This window comes from Pygocentrus nattereri, chromosome 1 (assembly GCF_015220715.1).
Source record: "Pygocentrus nattereri isolate fPygNat1 chromosome 1, fPygNat1.pri, whole genome shotgun sequence".
In the NCBI taxonomy this organism is placed as follows: Eukaryota; Metazoa; Chordata; class Actinopteri; order Characiformes; family Serrasalmidae; genus Pygocentrus; species Pygocentrus nattereri.
Window position 1 is genome coordinate 28350329 of NC_051211.1, and position 15980 is coordinate 28366308.

Sequence of the window (15980 nt, forward strand, 5' to 3'; positions counted from 1 at the left end):
GGATATTTTTTCTTTCTCTGACCATTCTCTGTATTCCCTGGAGATGGTTGTGTGTGAAAATCCCAGTAGATTTCCGAAATACTCAGACGAGCCCTGTCTGGCACAAACAACCACGCCACATTTAAAGTCACTTAAATCACCTTTCTTCCCAATTCTGATGCTCGGTCTGCACTTCAGCAAGTAGTTGTGACCACCTCTACATGCCTAAATGCACTGAGTTGCGGCCATGTGATTGGCTGATTAGCTATTTGTTTTAACAAGCAACTGAACAGGTGTACCCAATAAAGTGGCCGGTGAGTGTGTGTGTGTGTGTGTATGTGTATGAGTATGTATGTATGTGTATATATATTTATTAAATTTTATTTGTATAGTGCTTTTTACAATGAAGGTCACAAAGCAGCTTTACAGAAGTATGAAAACATATAGTTTCAACATATATCCCCCAGTGAGCAAGCCAGAGGCGATGGTAACAAGGAAAAACTCCCTCAGACTGGAGGAAGAAACCTTGGGAGGAACCAGGACTCACAAGGGGAGACCCATCCTCCTCTGGTCAAACAGTATTTACAATTTAATAAGCTAAATACCAAATAAAAGCTAGGAGGATCTCTGTTTGAAGTCTGGATGGTGATTGGTGGCTCTGTGATCTGCTGGTATTCATTCTGAGTGTTTGTGAGAAACATAGCTTACTGCTTCTGTGTTTAATTCTGTGCTTAATCTGTTTTCTCTGTTTTTATTGTATACTAACCATCCGTAGACCCTTACAGGCTATTTCCACAGGATTACCTACTACAGAGAGTGAAGACTACAGTTTAGCTTTCCAACAAAAGCTGGTGGTAAGATTTAAATCCACTGAAAAAGTAAGTACCTCTATCCTCTACTATGGCTGTCTTTACTTGTGATTGTGGCATGTATAGTGATAATCCTCTCATCACCAATAGTGATAACAATAAAAAAGTGCCAGTTAATTTCTACTCTGGTGGAAAAGGTGAATCAGTTAGAGGTGCGTATCCGGGTCTTAATCAGGGATAGAGAGCAGAGTTCAGTGTTATTTACCCCGGGTGCCTCAAGGAAAGTTAGTGCCCCACCAACTCCGGCATTAGAGCCCCCACAGCAGGGCGAATGGGTGACGTCTCGGCGGCATAGTAACAAAGCTAAAGCTAGCTCACCTGAGCACCACAGTCCACCTATTGACGTGTCAAACAGGTTTTCTCCACTCTGTGAAACACCCACCGAGGAGCCTGTCAGAGGTGCTCTGGTTATAGGAAGCTCTATTGTGCGACACATGAAATTAGCTACTCCTTTAGGGGCACCAACAGGTAGAGCTATCTGCTTAGTAGGAGCCAGGGTGCCGGTCATTAGCAGCAGCCTTAAGCCATTAGCAAAGAATAGATATTTTAGGATAGTGGTTCACGTAGGTGGAAATGATATTCGCATGCGGCAGTCTGAAGTCACTAAGAGTAATAATAAAGAGGTGGTAAAAAATAGCCCATACAATGTCTGATGCCGTAATATGCTCTGGCCCTATGACAGGGTGCTTTTTATATTATATATATATATATATATATATATATATATATATATATATATATATATATATATATATATATATATATATATATATATACACACACATACATACATACACACACACACACACACACACACACACACCTCAAAAAAATAAAGGGAACACTTAAACAACACAATATAACTCCAAGTAAATCAAACTTCTGTGAAATCAAACTGTCCACTTAGGAAGCAACACTGATTCAAAACCAATTTCACAGCTGTTGTGCAAATGGAACAGACAACAGGTGGAAATTATTGCCAATTAGCAAGACACACTCAATAAAGGAGTGGTTCTGCAGGTGGGGACCACAGACCACTTCTCAGTACCTTTCTGCTTTCTGGCTGATGTTTTGGTCACTTTTGAATGTTGGTGGTGCTTTCACACACGTGGTAGCATGAGACGGACTCTACAACCCACACAAGTAGTGCGGCTCATCCAGGATGGCACATCAATGCAAGCCGTGGCAAGAAGGTTTGCTGTGTCTGTCAGCGTAGTGTCCAGAGGCTGGAGGCGCTACCAGGAGACAGGCCAGTACACCAGGAGACGTGGAGGAGGCCGTAGGCGGGCAACAACCCAGCAGCAGGACCACTACCTCCGCCTTTGTGCAAGGAGGAACAGGAGGAGCACTGCCAGAGCCCTGCAAAATGACCTCCAGCAGGCCACAAATGTGCATGTGTCTGCACAAACGGTTAGAAACCGACTCCATCAGGATGGTATGAGGGCCTGACGTCCACAGATGGGGGTTGTGCTCACAGCCCAACACTGTGCAGGACGCTTGGCATTTGCCAGAGAACACCAGGACTGGCAAATTCGCCACTGGCACCCTGTGCTCTTCACAGATGAAAGCAGGTTCACACTGAGCACATGTGACCGAGGTGACAGAGTCTGGAGACGCCGTGGAGAGCGATCTGCTGCCTGCAACATCCTTCCGCATGACCGGTTTGGCAGTGGGTCAGTAATGGTGTGGGGTGGCATTTCTTTGGAGGGCCGCACAGCCGTCCATGTGCTCGCCAGAGGTAGCCTGACTGCCATTAGGTACCGAGATGAGATCCTCAGACCCTTTGTGAGACCATATGCTGGTGCGGTTGGCCCTGGGTTCCTCCTAATGCTGGACAATGCTAGACCTCATGTGGCTGGAGTGTGTCAGCAGTTCCTGCAAGATGAAGGCATTGAAGCTATGGACTGGCCCGCCCGTTCCCCAGACCTGAATCCGATTGAGCACATCTGGGACATCATGTCTCGCTCCATCCACCAACGCCACGTTGCACCACAGACTGTCCAGGAGTTGGCGGATTCTTTAGTCCAGGTCTGAGAGGAGATCCCTCAGGAGACCATCCACCACCTCATCAGGAGCATGCCCAGGCATTGTAGGGAGGTCATACAGGCACGTGGAGGCCACACACAATACTGAGCCTCATTTTGACTTGTTTTAAGGACATTACATCAAAGTTGGATCAGCCTGTAGTGTGTTTTTCCATTTTAATTTTGTGTGTGACTCCAAATCCAGGCCTCCATTAGTTAATAAATTTGATTTCCATTGATGATTTTTGTGTGATTTTGTTGTCAGCACATTCAACTTAAAATATTCAATGAGAATATTTAATTAATTCAGATCTAGGATGTGTTATTTGTGTGTTCCCTTTTTTTTTTTGAGCAGTGTACTTGATATGTCTAAAACATGTGCCCAGTACTGACTACTGAACAAAAAGCTAGCAAGGGTTTTACATTAAGATATAATATCAAATTGTTACCTTGTGGTCTAGTTCTCCCACAAAATGCTCTACAAGGCAGTACAGAAGCATATACAAAAGGCCACACACACACACACACACACACACACACACACACACACACACACACACACACACAATACCATGCCAAGTTTGTCTTCCCCTACACTAACAAAACAGTTTATACTTACGGAACCACTAGAAGAGGAGAGACGTGGGCGTTTTGTTTTTTTGGGGGGGCTGGAGGGCGTTTCTGATGTGAGGTTGTCTCCATGGCCTCTGCTGCGGGTTAAGGGCCTTTTGCCCCTTCCCATCTCCTCATTAGGGCTAGGGGAGTCCCTGCTTCTGGTGCGAGGGAGGGATGATGTACTCTCAGACTAAATTAGAACACAAAATCGGAAGAACAACCTACATAAGACATGAACACATGATTTAAGAACACAAAACACAATGATCAGAAGTATGAAATTAGCATCGATAATGACTTAAATGGATCGGGTCATTGATTCACATTTGATATTATTTCTTAGCCAAAGAAATTGTGAATTGTGAATCATTTAGACTGGTACTATGTATCAGCTGCTACCTACAGTTGAAATGCCAGAACTGGTACTGGGAAAAGAAAAAGTGGCATCATGCCTCCATCCATCAAAAAAAAAAAAAAAAGATTTTTACACAGTGTTTTTTTTCAGTGTGGTTGTGCCAAACCTGGTCTGTGCGTGTGTTATCCTGGCTGCGAAGCTTCATGCGACATGGAGTTGGGGACTGAGAGGGGGAGGTAGGTGTCAATCTGTCACCAACACGTGCCTCTGGAAACACAGTGGACAGCTGGGAGTATGAACAGTTGTCCCCATCACCCGAAACACCCTCCAACTGGTGGAAGTTCCACAAGCCTACTTTCCTCATGCAGAAGGTGCAGCTGAGAATGGGGAGAGTCACAGCACACAGACCTTGCCTATAAGGACACATAAAAAGAAGCAATACTTTTTAAGGAACCCTTTTTAAAGAACTTTGACAAATGCAGTTAATATTTCCTAGCAGCTGATGCCCTTCTAAATGAATGATAAGGTCTACAAGAATTGGCAATTCTCTTTAACAAACCTCAAATTCTGTACATTTTGCAGGACACAGGACATGCTCCCACTTACAGACATGGAATCTGAATTTCATCTATACAAATTTAATCAACAGTAATGACAACCAATAAATTACATAAATGTAGGAGGTACCATTTAACATTCATGCACATGATTATCATATTGTTGTTCATTTGCGGCATTAATATTCCTTGATTTTCTGGTACACAGGTTTTCAATACTCAGCATCCAGTACAACTGTTCGAAACATTGTAGGGTCTTCCCTGTTTTATAACACCCAGTCCACCTCGGAAAGAGGTCTACTGAAAAGAGCTATGTTGCTTCTCAGTAGGTAGGACAACTCAGAGAGAGAGAGAGAGAGAGAGAGAGAGAGATACCAGTGAAGACAAGTCCCAGCCAAGATTGACTTATCAGAGCTGAAAAGCTAAAAAGTTTTATTCTTTTTGTTGGTTTGTAAAAAGTAAGCACAACTGCACTATTTCTGCACGTGAGGAACGTTTGTGCAAAGTTTGGTGGTTGTACATCAAAAACTGTGGACCGTGAAAAGTTTGCAAGATTTGAGTGCAGAATAATAACAAAATGAAGAACAAGAACATTCAGAAGAACAGCAACTTAATTAGAAACGGGATGTTCATGAACAAACTTTAAATTGGTTTGAAAAAGCCAGCTGAACATGTTAAAACATTAAAATGGTGGTAGACTGTTTATGGTTGCTAGTGTGGCTAGGCAGATGCTTTGGTATGCAAAGTTGTTGGTAAAGTATTGCTAGGTGATTACTATAGTGTACAAGGTTGTTAATGAAGAGTTCTTAGGTGGTTGCTATGCTGTTAAAACCACTCATACCAGAAATTCACTGCAACCTTAACTGATGTGACTTTCCGATCAATTCAAAGGACAATACAGAATCAGTCACTGGCTATATCAGCAAATGCATTGATGATTTTACTGTCTCCAAACTCATCACAACACACCCCAACTAGAAGCCATGTATGACTGCAGAGGTGCAAACACTGCTGAGAACTTGCAACAAGGCTTTTAAGTCAGGAGATAAGACAAGCTTCAGAATAACAAGAGCCATGCTTTCTTGGGCCATCAGAGATGCAAAGTGCACCTACTCGGTTTGAAGCACAGAACGGCATGACTGAGAGAAAATCCACACCTCCAATTGAACTAGTACTGTGCCTATGCACTGCTCATGTGCAGAGAATTCTACACAGAGTTAACTCATGAAAAGTCCCAGGACCTGACAGCATACTGGGCAGAGTGCTCAGAGAATGCATTGAACAGCTGGCTGATGTCCTCACGGACATATTCAACATCTCTCTGAGCACTGTAGTTGTTCCATTGTGCTTCAAGTACACCACCATCATCTCTGCGCCGAAAAAATCTCCAGTGTCCTGCCTCAATGACTACCGTTCCTCTGCACTCACTCCCATCATCATGAAGTGCTTTGAGAGGCTTGTCATGAGGCACATTAAAGACCAGCTTCCTCCTTCACTGGACCCACAGCAATTTGCGTATCGCCCCAACTGCTCAACAGACGATGCCATCTCCACCACACTCTACCTGGCTCTTACCCACCTGGACAATAAAGACACCCATGTCAGAATGCTGTTCATAGACTTCAGTTCAGCAATCAACACCATCATCCCTTAGCAGCAAATTGGAAAACTGAGGCTGCTGTGCCTTAACACCTCCCTCTGTAGCTGGGTCCTGGATTTCCTGACTGAGAGACTTCAGTTAGTCATGATTTACAACAACTCCAGCACCACCATAATGATAAACGGCACCCCTCAGGGCTGTGTGCTTAATCCACTGCTGTTCACTCTACTGACTCACGACTCAGTGTCTACATCACAGAGGACCTCACCTGGTCCCTTAACACTAACTCCATTGCAAAGAGAGCCCAGCACCACCTCGATTTCCTGCGGAAATTGAAGAAGGCTCATCTCGACCCTCCCATCCTCACCATGTTCTACAGGGGAGGACTGTGGAGAGCATCTTGAGCTTCATCATTGCCTGGTTTGGGAATTATACCACCTCCAACCACAACACCCTACAGCGTATAGTGAGAACAACTGAGCAATTCATGGGGGTCTCCTCTACATCCCCTCCATCGTGGACATCTACATGAGACGCTGCATCCGCAAAGCCATCAGCATTGTGGACGACCCCATCCATCCCTCACAGAGACGTTCACTGCTATTGTCTGGCCAAAGGGTGCAATCACTGCCAGACTCTGCAACAGTTTTGTTACTCAAGCAATCAGTTTTTTAAGCTCACAAGGACTGAACTGAATACCACCTTGCTCACACACATGCTCTCTCACTCATACACACACACACAAACACGCCAACATGAGCATTGAAGTCCCCCAGTAAGACTATGGAGTCTGTAGGTGGTACCCTTTCCAGAACCTTGCCCACTCACTCCAAGAAGGCCGAATACGCTCACCTGTTGTTTGGTGCATAAGCACAGACAAAAGTCAGAGTTCTCCTATCTGTGATTTTAATTCGCATTGAGGCGACCCTCTCGTCCACTGGGACAAACTCCAACTGCACGGCCGCCAGCCAGGGACTTGTGAGTATCCCCACTCCCGTCCGGCGCCTCTCACCCTGTGCAACCACTGAGTAGGAGAGGGACCAACCCCTATCAAGGAGTTTGGTTCCAGAGCTGACACTGTGGGTGGAGGTGAGCCCAACTATATCTAGTACCTCTCAACCTCCCGCACAAGCTCCGGCTCCTTCCCCCCCAATGAGGTTACATTCCACGTGCCAAGAGCCAGTTTCTACCGCAAGGGCTTAGGCCGCCAAGGGCCCCCCCTACAATCTCCCACTGCCTGTTCAGCACTGCACCGCTCCCCCATGCTGGTCTTTGCGGGTGGTGGGCCCACATGGTCTGCCCACGTTGCCTCTTCGGGCTGAGCCTGGCCAGGTTACGTTTAAAATCATTAAAAAAAAGAAAAAAAAAAAAAAAGAAAAAAAAAAAGCCAATTCTCCAAGCCAACATAATTAAACTACAGAATGATTATTTTTGGTATTTTGTTGGGCTTAGCAGCTTTCACCATTATACAGAAGGCTCAGTCATCTCTGCAAGATACATGAGTTTGTGTGTTGTTTATATATGTGTGTATATATGTGCTTTGCATGTTATCATTTTTCATTGGTTAAGAATAATGAAGTGATCATTCCAAGTCATGCGTACAACACTGACAATTAGTTCTGCAGCGCAAGATATTGTAAATGGTCCCATGGGTCCAGTGGGAATCCCATGGGAGTGCAGCCCTCTAGTACAGAGTTTCCTTTTCTTTTTTCGTTTTGATAATTTAGTTGAGATGTAAACAGAGTGGTTCAAAGTGAAATGATGAATTGTAGAGAAACTTAACAACTGACATCTGTGTACAGTGGTAGTAACGAGATCTAGGCGTCAATGCAGGCAATTTATTTGCTATCTAAGATGACCAGCGTAGCTACACGTGTCTTTAAAAGGTATGTAAGCACTAAAAAGTTAAACAAAGAGTTAAATCTGAAAAAATAATGTTTACTTGAAAAAATAAAGTATACTTTATTTTTGTACAATTTTGCCTTATAAAGCTCAACATGTACCTCTTTGCCACTTAAAATTATTTTAGGTGAAAAACTTCTAGTATCATAAAACCAGCATCAGGCTCCCTGTAACATTTTGTGCAATAGTTTCTGAGGAGGTACCTTTTTCATCCTTTAAAAGCATCAGAAGTTTCTCAAGAATGCAAACCATTTTACATCAGACCTTTCCTAGTCTTAAACTGCCCATGTCTCAACTTGTATGAATCATATGTGCACAAATTAAAAAAATAAATAAATAAATAAATAAAAAAAAGGTAAAGCTTGATAAGGTAAAACTTGAAAGATCGTGTATTTGTAATGTTTTTGTTTAAAATACATAAAAGTGGAATGTCCAATCACGGTGGATGTACAAATTCACCATTTTGTAGTTTCTTTAATGTGACATTTAGCTTAAATGTCTCTCTATTACAGTTTAATATGTTAGAGTTTGTGTCATTTTTATTTTAACTTTTTTTTTCCTTTTTAATGATTCTATATTTTCAATACATTCAGAGCATAATTTTTTAAGAGCATAGGGCAATTCAACTGTCAACTGTTCAAAATGTTAAGAGATGGCAGTAGTGTGATCATCTTTTTGTTAGATTAACTTCAATTAACTTGCCAATTACAAAAACTAACCAAAGCTTTTGATGCATAACATTACGCCAGAACAATCTGAGCAAAATATTTGTGAGTTTTCTGACCAATATTGTGACTGCAAATGAAATAGTGATTCCTACAATTCCAAGTTCAGGCCTGGTATTTTAGCCAAGAAGATCAGCATATCCACTTTTACTGGCTTGAAGGACTTGAATGTTAAACATATCTTGCCAGACTGCCAGCTATTTGTGACTGTGTTGTCATGTAGTTTGGTTACTTCTGATTGTTTAACTCATTTAATGATAGCTCACAAGCTCTGTTTTATAAGATTTATGTGTCATTTATATGTTTTATATGTTACATTTCACCAGTAACTTGTTAAGGCAACTTTGTTGATATGTTGACTAGATACTGCTGGCTAATAAAACTCGCAAGTCTTGCAATTTAGAAATCAATATCTTTCATATTGTATTTTCAATATAAAAACAATGAACCCTTCAGTCTTTATTAATGTCCCTTCTGAAGCCAAGATGGCAACTAACAAGGAAGGCAAATTTGAAAGTAAACTCAAACCTCTCCATTTCTCATTAGAAAAATGTTAGCAAAAGCAGGCAACTAGCAGAAGCCAAACTTTAACTGTACACATTAAAACTGACTTGAGGAGGGAAGACATTCGTCAAGATCAATGGTCGGTCCCTTAAACTTACAGTGTAAAAATGGGAATGTCCCCTCCCTATACAACTTTTCAATACGTCACTGAAAAGCTCAAGTGTATGCCAATGAAACAGAAATAAATTAGCAAATGCAATACTCTGCCCCATTGTTTCTGTTCATTATGCCAACACCCCTCTTCAAAAGTGAAACATAACTACAATAGGAAATCAGCTCAAGGGATCAGGGAGGACTACAATTTCAGTTACTTAATGTGTAAGTGCATTTTCCCACCTTGCTTCCCAGCCACATAGGGCAACAACACAAGCAGCCATCTGTATGTTGGGTGGATCTGATGAAAAGTCATCCGGCATCTTTAGCTCGTCTTCAACCAACTGCAACAGATTACTAATCACTTCTTCATTCAGTGCCTACAAAGAGAGATATAAATTAAACAACAATCTGGCAAGGGTTTGCAACTAATATGACAAAACAAAATAGTCATTAGAAAACTGTATTATGTGACTCACTAAAACAGTGAGCCAAAAAGGAATTTTAGCGAGACAATATTTCTGGAAGGCTTCCATCCACCTCCACTGAAAATGTTAATCTCCAAATTAGCCATAGTGAATATGGGGAATACTGCTGGAGTGCTATAAACTAAGCTGAAAATTCCCCAGCATACTGTCAGTATTTACAGCCAGTGGTCACTTTTTTTTGGATACGCCTAGTCTGTAGTGCATAGTTATCATTTTTCACTTTAACAACAAGCAAAATAAGAACTGTGTGGACAGCTGAGCTAAACTAACGTAGATGATAAAAGGCAGTAAATGCATTCACTGATATTAACTCAGAACACTGAGAAAGTAATGTTTGTGTATTTTTAGCTATGTGGCTTTTTTGCTTATATTTTCACTCAAGAAAAATATTAAACTTTGCTTGCTTACACATGATTCTGTGTAACCTTTGAGACATGCGAGTGTGTGCACAAGCCCAACAACGTATTGTACCAATCTGAGAGCACTACAAAGACCAGATTCCACTTCACCCCTTGCCCCTACCACTTAGCCCTTAGTTTAGTGCATTCACGTCTAGGGTTAGGGCGTCCCAATTTTTGATGAGATAGAGGGTAGGACGAAGTCTTAGGGCTATATATTCTTTGAAAGAATATGATTCCCTAATAAAAACCCTGCAGTGAGGTTGCTGAACTTTTCCCTTCTCTCATCACAACAGATGGGCAGGGTCGCCTACAGAGCAAAGCTAGTAGCTGTTAATAAAATTAAATAAAGTTTTTTATTTGGGTTGTCCCATCCCGTAGGGCAATATTTCAACCACTACCCCTTGTAACCCAGTTCCAATGGGTTAGGGTGATGACACTCGAAAACAATGGGTAGGGGTAAAAAGAAGAAATGGGATAGGGCCCATGTGTTAGCTACTGAGTAACATAGCTAAGAAGCAAGCAAGTCAAATGGCCACTTCTGGCTTGTGTATAATGTATATTGATGTCTTTAATGCACAAGAAAAGACAAGTAAATTGTTAATCGCAGTTACTTATATTACAATAATCACCAGCTCAAATTACCGCAACAACCCTAACTCTCATAATTAAATCAAAGATAGCACAAAATGTATTCTTCAGCTGAAATAAGTATTTCAACTTCTGAAGGCTTTCTAATAAACACAAATTCTTTTCATAGATATTGTCAGCAACCCACACGACTGACTGACAGACAACTAGTTAAAAATAAATTAAACAATTAATACACAAATCTACTCTAAAACACAAAAGAAAGTATCAATAGTGAGCACATTTGCAGTGTATGCAAGTTACATCATGTGTATTTAGCAACTGGCTGTTTTAGAGTGAGTGCATGCATGTACATACATGTTATAAGTGAGAGATTTTCCATCTTTGCTATTAAAACTTAGGGCTAACAATGAAGTTAATGGTGTGTCTGTAGATTTTACCTATACTAATACAACTGAAGTTTTTTTGGTAACCACTCACAAGACAAAGCAGACCTTACCAACTTCTTGTTACGAAGTAAAGAGACACAAAGAGCACACTAAATTTCATTCAGTATAAAGGACAGACTAAGAGAGAAGGAGATGCTGATCAGGCTTTTTTAACACCTTGATCACGTAAGACACTGTAGACATGACTGTAAGCCAAGTATGTAGTGGAGGTAGGCTGCATTTCTAGGCCACTACATCCTTAAAGACGGTTTTATTTTGCAGGATCCTTCAAATGTGGCTGGGAAAATGCACCCTTTGTTTTTGTGAATTTGAATGATTCAGCTAGTGTATCCTTCCAGACTTTCATTTACCACAATCATCACAAGACAATTTGAAAGCTGTCAGAAACAGCTGCAAGTGGCAAGATGCAGCAGCACCAGAATTTGTAAAGAAATATTATTAAATTTATCTTTTCATGTTTTTAATGTCATCAAGCCATCCCATATTGGCTCAGCCTGCTCAGGCAATGATGAGCCTTTATACACCAGTGGCAGCAAGTCTCTTTTTTTGAAGCCTTGATATTTAAGCAATATTTATATATGTTTTTTTGTTTGATGGTGAGCATCTACTTTGTATTTCTGGTGGTGATGGTACCATGGTGTGCACAGATTAAGGACAAAGGAGCTTGAAAAGTTTCTCTGTGGCTCTTTATGGATGTGAAAGCTGGACAACAAACAAGCACAACAGGACAAATATAGGTGTCTTTCAATTTTGGTGCTGGCAAAGACTTTTAAGCATTTCTTGGACAGCAAAAAAAAAAAAAAATCAATAGATCCTAGACCAAATTAAGCCTCACCTCTTGAAGCCCAGACTGAAGCTATCTTACTTTGGACATATTCTGACACAAACTAATTCATTACCCTTATGATTAGAAGAGTTGAAGGTAAAAGAGGAAGAGAATGATCAGTGAAAAGATGGATTGATACAATCAGACTATCATGAACAACATTATATAAACATTATCCAACATTATCCAACATTAATAATTAGGGATAGGAAAATCGGTAGCACTTTACAGATCGGTGTCACGATTGTGACCTGTCATTCATCTTTTATCTGTGAGCGTCTGCGTCATTCTGTCATGTTACATCGGTAATAAGTGACTGCATGTAATTTTTAGGTAAATACAACTGGTTACCTTTATTTTACCATTTTTGCAAATCTTATCACTACAAACACAAACATAATATTTATTACGAACTGGAAAGTATGTAAGTAATACTTGGGTAACTACAACTTGTTACCATGATTTTACCATTTTATTACTGACTTGTTACTGCTACAATTACCATTTTATTATTTCATAGCAACTAAGAAACTGACATTTAATTTATGGATAAATACAACTCATTACCAAGATAGTACCATAACATTTCCCACTTATTACTGATCTGTAAAGTGCTGCTGAATAATCAGTAGGCTATAGAGGCTGGGAATCAGAATAGCTCAATTATTCTTTATTTCCTACTTGCTTTCCAAAACTCTGAAGCTCACAGCCTTGTTAAATATATTTGCAGAGATGACTAACATATGGATCTACATGACCACTGAATCAAATATTAGAGAACGATCAGGGAAAACAAAAAGAAAAGCAAGGTCTATTCAGCTATTCAGACACAGCTATAGTGAAAACAGCACACAGGATGCATCCCTGGGAGAAAGCAGAGAAACTTAAGCTCATTTTACATTTAACATCATTCAGTGGATTTAACACATTTGGTATTATAAGACACTTCACAAGTGCCTCATGGGCAGGGGTGTAAAGACTACTGAAAATCCCTACTCAAGAACAAGTACTTTTAATGTAGTGAAAATTTACTCAAGTACGAGTAAAAGTACTAGTAAATAAAATTCCTCAAGTAAGAGTAAATGAGTAGTTCAGTGAAAAACTACTTTTTTCTATTTCCACTGTCACAACCTGAACGTATTTCTGAGCTGATTCGGATTCCTCTTTCAAGCATTTTCTTTATCCACTACAAAGACCCAGCAATTGCTTTAGAAAGAGAGGTTGACATGCAGTTATACTCCATCTGCCAACAGCCCATTACTCCATTTTTAAGGGTAAACAATGTTATTACTGTGAATGGATAAATATGTAAGACATGCATGCAAAAAATGGGAAATAAGCCTTCTCACCATGGCTTTGAGTTGCTCTGGCTTCAGGGTAGGTAACTGCTGCTGTAGAAGACAAGCACTCTTGAAACGCTCTAGGAAAGCACTAAGCACTTCTTCAGGCTCATTGACTGGAACCATCCAGAACCAATCTAAAAAATAAATAAATAAATAAAATACCGCCACATGGATATTACAAATACAAGGCTGTAAGAACTTAGCTAATGTAAAGCTCTAATTACCAGGGCATGGGGAATCTGGCCATGAACAGAATTGTTCATGTTGGGTTTGAAGTTGCCTCGTCAACTCCAAAATCCGTCCTTCATCTTTAAAAGCAAAAATATGCAAGGGCAAGTTTAACAAGCTTGCTAGCTGATCCCATCCCAAGCTTAACTACAAACATGTTTTTAATTCTAACTCACATTTCTGGAAATCCAGGGTTGGCTGAATGGATGCACAAAGGAATGCCTGACAACTAGAACACTTCAGAATGTCGAAGTCTACATTTATCCAGCCGTACTGAGCACATTTTAATGGTGAGAGAACAGACGGCTTTCCAGACCACTTCAAACAGTTTGAAAATTAAGAAAGATTTCAAAAAAATTGAAACAAATAAAAGGTTACTCAAACATCTTCTCATTTCCCATTTTGTCCTTTGAATTTTAGTTAACAAAAAACTAAAATGTTTTGCTTACAAATCATTACCAAACCTTTCTACATATGTTGGTGAATATTCAAAGAAAGTTATAAAAAGCATAAAAAGGATATTGAGTATGTTTCCACTCTGTCAAAAAAAGCATCTTTGTTTGTAGCTTCAGATGGTGCATCACTCACAAAACCGGAAGCCAGGGAGGTTGAAATCTGAGCTGACCTGCAATAAAGAAGACAAAGAGTTGATACTACCTAGCTCAGGGATCAGTAACACATGGCTTTTTTACTGCCCGGTAGCAGCTCCATAGCAGAATTAGATTTTTGGTAAAAATAATATAATCCTCCTTTGCAGTAAAATAATAATTTGCTGATCATTCTAACAGTTTTACCAATAAACAATCTTAAATATTACTTTAACAAGTTAATGTGCATCTGCTAATTCACAACTTAGGTTGGCTCGCAGACTGCTGGTCACATAGCAACGCACATAATCACACCTAGCTAGTAGCTAACAAAAAAGTAAAGAGAGAGATTTAAGATGAACATAAATAATTCAGAGACGAATGGTTTAATTTTTGTTCAAAGGACAAAATGGCTCTTCTTAATATTTGGGTTATACTAACACACTAGTCACTGAGAGACATTTAGAGCCAAGAAGGAAAAATGGACATAAAATATCGTGGCTCCCAAAGTGGTGTAATTTTTGCTAATGACTGAAAAACTGAAAATTTAACATTTTTAATGAGCAGGCACACACAGATTACAAAAGTGTTACTTTCTACTGATCTGGTCTTGAAATATTCTGCAAAAAAATGTAATTTGAAACATTTCTATAATCATTTAATAACATGTAAACATTTATTTAAGTTAACCATGTTACTTCTGTAGTATAGTGCTGCACCAGCAATTTAATTAATAATTTCAACAAAAACACCCATAATTAAAAAAAAGTGATCCAATCTTTGTGAATGGTAGCTCCAAAACAACCCACTACATTCATTTTCATTTTCCAAAGAATATCCTTGTTATCTTATCTTGCATATTTGCCAGTTAACAGCACCAGTAACAGTTTCAGCACAGCTCAATTGAGTATTGGCAAGATATGCTCAACTTGCGTTATGTCTTTTTTTTTTCTTTTACACTACAGGCTATTGTAGCAACCCACTACTGTCTCGTGAGGCACGACCATATTAATAGTTACACCAGGAGCCTCATGGGAGGCACATACTCTCTGAAAAAAGGACTCAAGTGCTTTGTTGTTGTTCTATCAGTTAAAGCTACGTGGTATGTTCACTGCATTGTTCTGTGTGGGTTTAGTTAGTGTGGACTGGTGGTCACCTATGAAGGTGAAGTGTGTGGTTAGTGGTGACCTCTTGTGAGTTTGTGTTTCTATATGAACCTATCTGCCTTGGTGTTTAATAAAGAGCACTTCTCACGGTGGAATCACAGACTGCCCTGTTTTTTATTCCATGCTGATACTACACTAGGGTTAAGGGTGGTATAACAGCCCCCCACTGCCCGACGAAAGACTGTGACAAAGAGGATGGTGTGGAGATGCTCCAAGTGAAAGACAGCCTGGCAAGGCTTGACGGCAAGGCTTGACGGCAAGGCTGGCGTTAGAAGGCTTAAAGCCAGGAGGCCGGTAAGAGGGAAGACTGCGAAGGTGGGACCTTCAAAGGCTTCACATCGTGAGAGCGCCATTGTGTCAGGTCATCTTGAATGGCAGACAGCTCACTGCGCTTGCTATCACAGGCTAGTCAATTCCCATTGTGACCAGGCATGCTTGCTCACATAGATGGGCTCACATAACATCTGGAAGGCAAACATCGTCCGGCTCAAGTCAGCCACCAGTGGTGGAGGGCCCCTAGCATGAACAAGCGACACTCATGCCTGTACTGATGGTGTGGTGGGCAACAGAGAGAACAGTTGTTGCTGCCGTGCTGTGGGGAGTTCCACTGCATGCATGAGG

General features: G+C 40.6%; 1 protein-coding gene across 1 annotated transcript in view; it reads right to left on the reverse strand.

The window, feature by feature from the left end:
• zc3hc1 (zinc finger, C3HC-type containing 1) overlaps positions 1 to 15980 on the reverse strand; it is a 28204-nt gene that overhangs the window by 5163 nt on the left and 7061 nt on the right. Inside the window, exons 2-8 of the mRNA XM_017710689.2 lie at positions 14129 to 14231; positions 13783 to 13933; positions 13603 to 13686; positions 13385 to 13512; positions 9527 to 9663; positions 4009 to 4255; positions 3492 to 3677 (exon numbers count right to left, since the gene is read on the reverse strand). Coding sequence (XP_017566178.1) covers positions 3492 to 3677; positions 4009 to 4255; positions 9527 to 9663; positions 13385 to 13512; positions 13603 to 13686; positions 13783 to 13933; positions 14129 to 14231 — 1036 coding nt within the window. The remainder of the gene's footprint in view (positions 1 to 3491; positions 3678 to 4008; positions 4256 to 9526; positions 9664 to 13384; positions 13513 to 13602; positions 13687 to 13782; positions 13934 to 14128; positions 14232 to 15980) is intronic.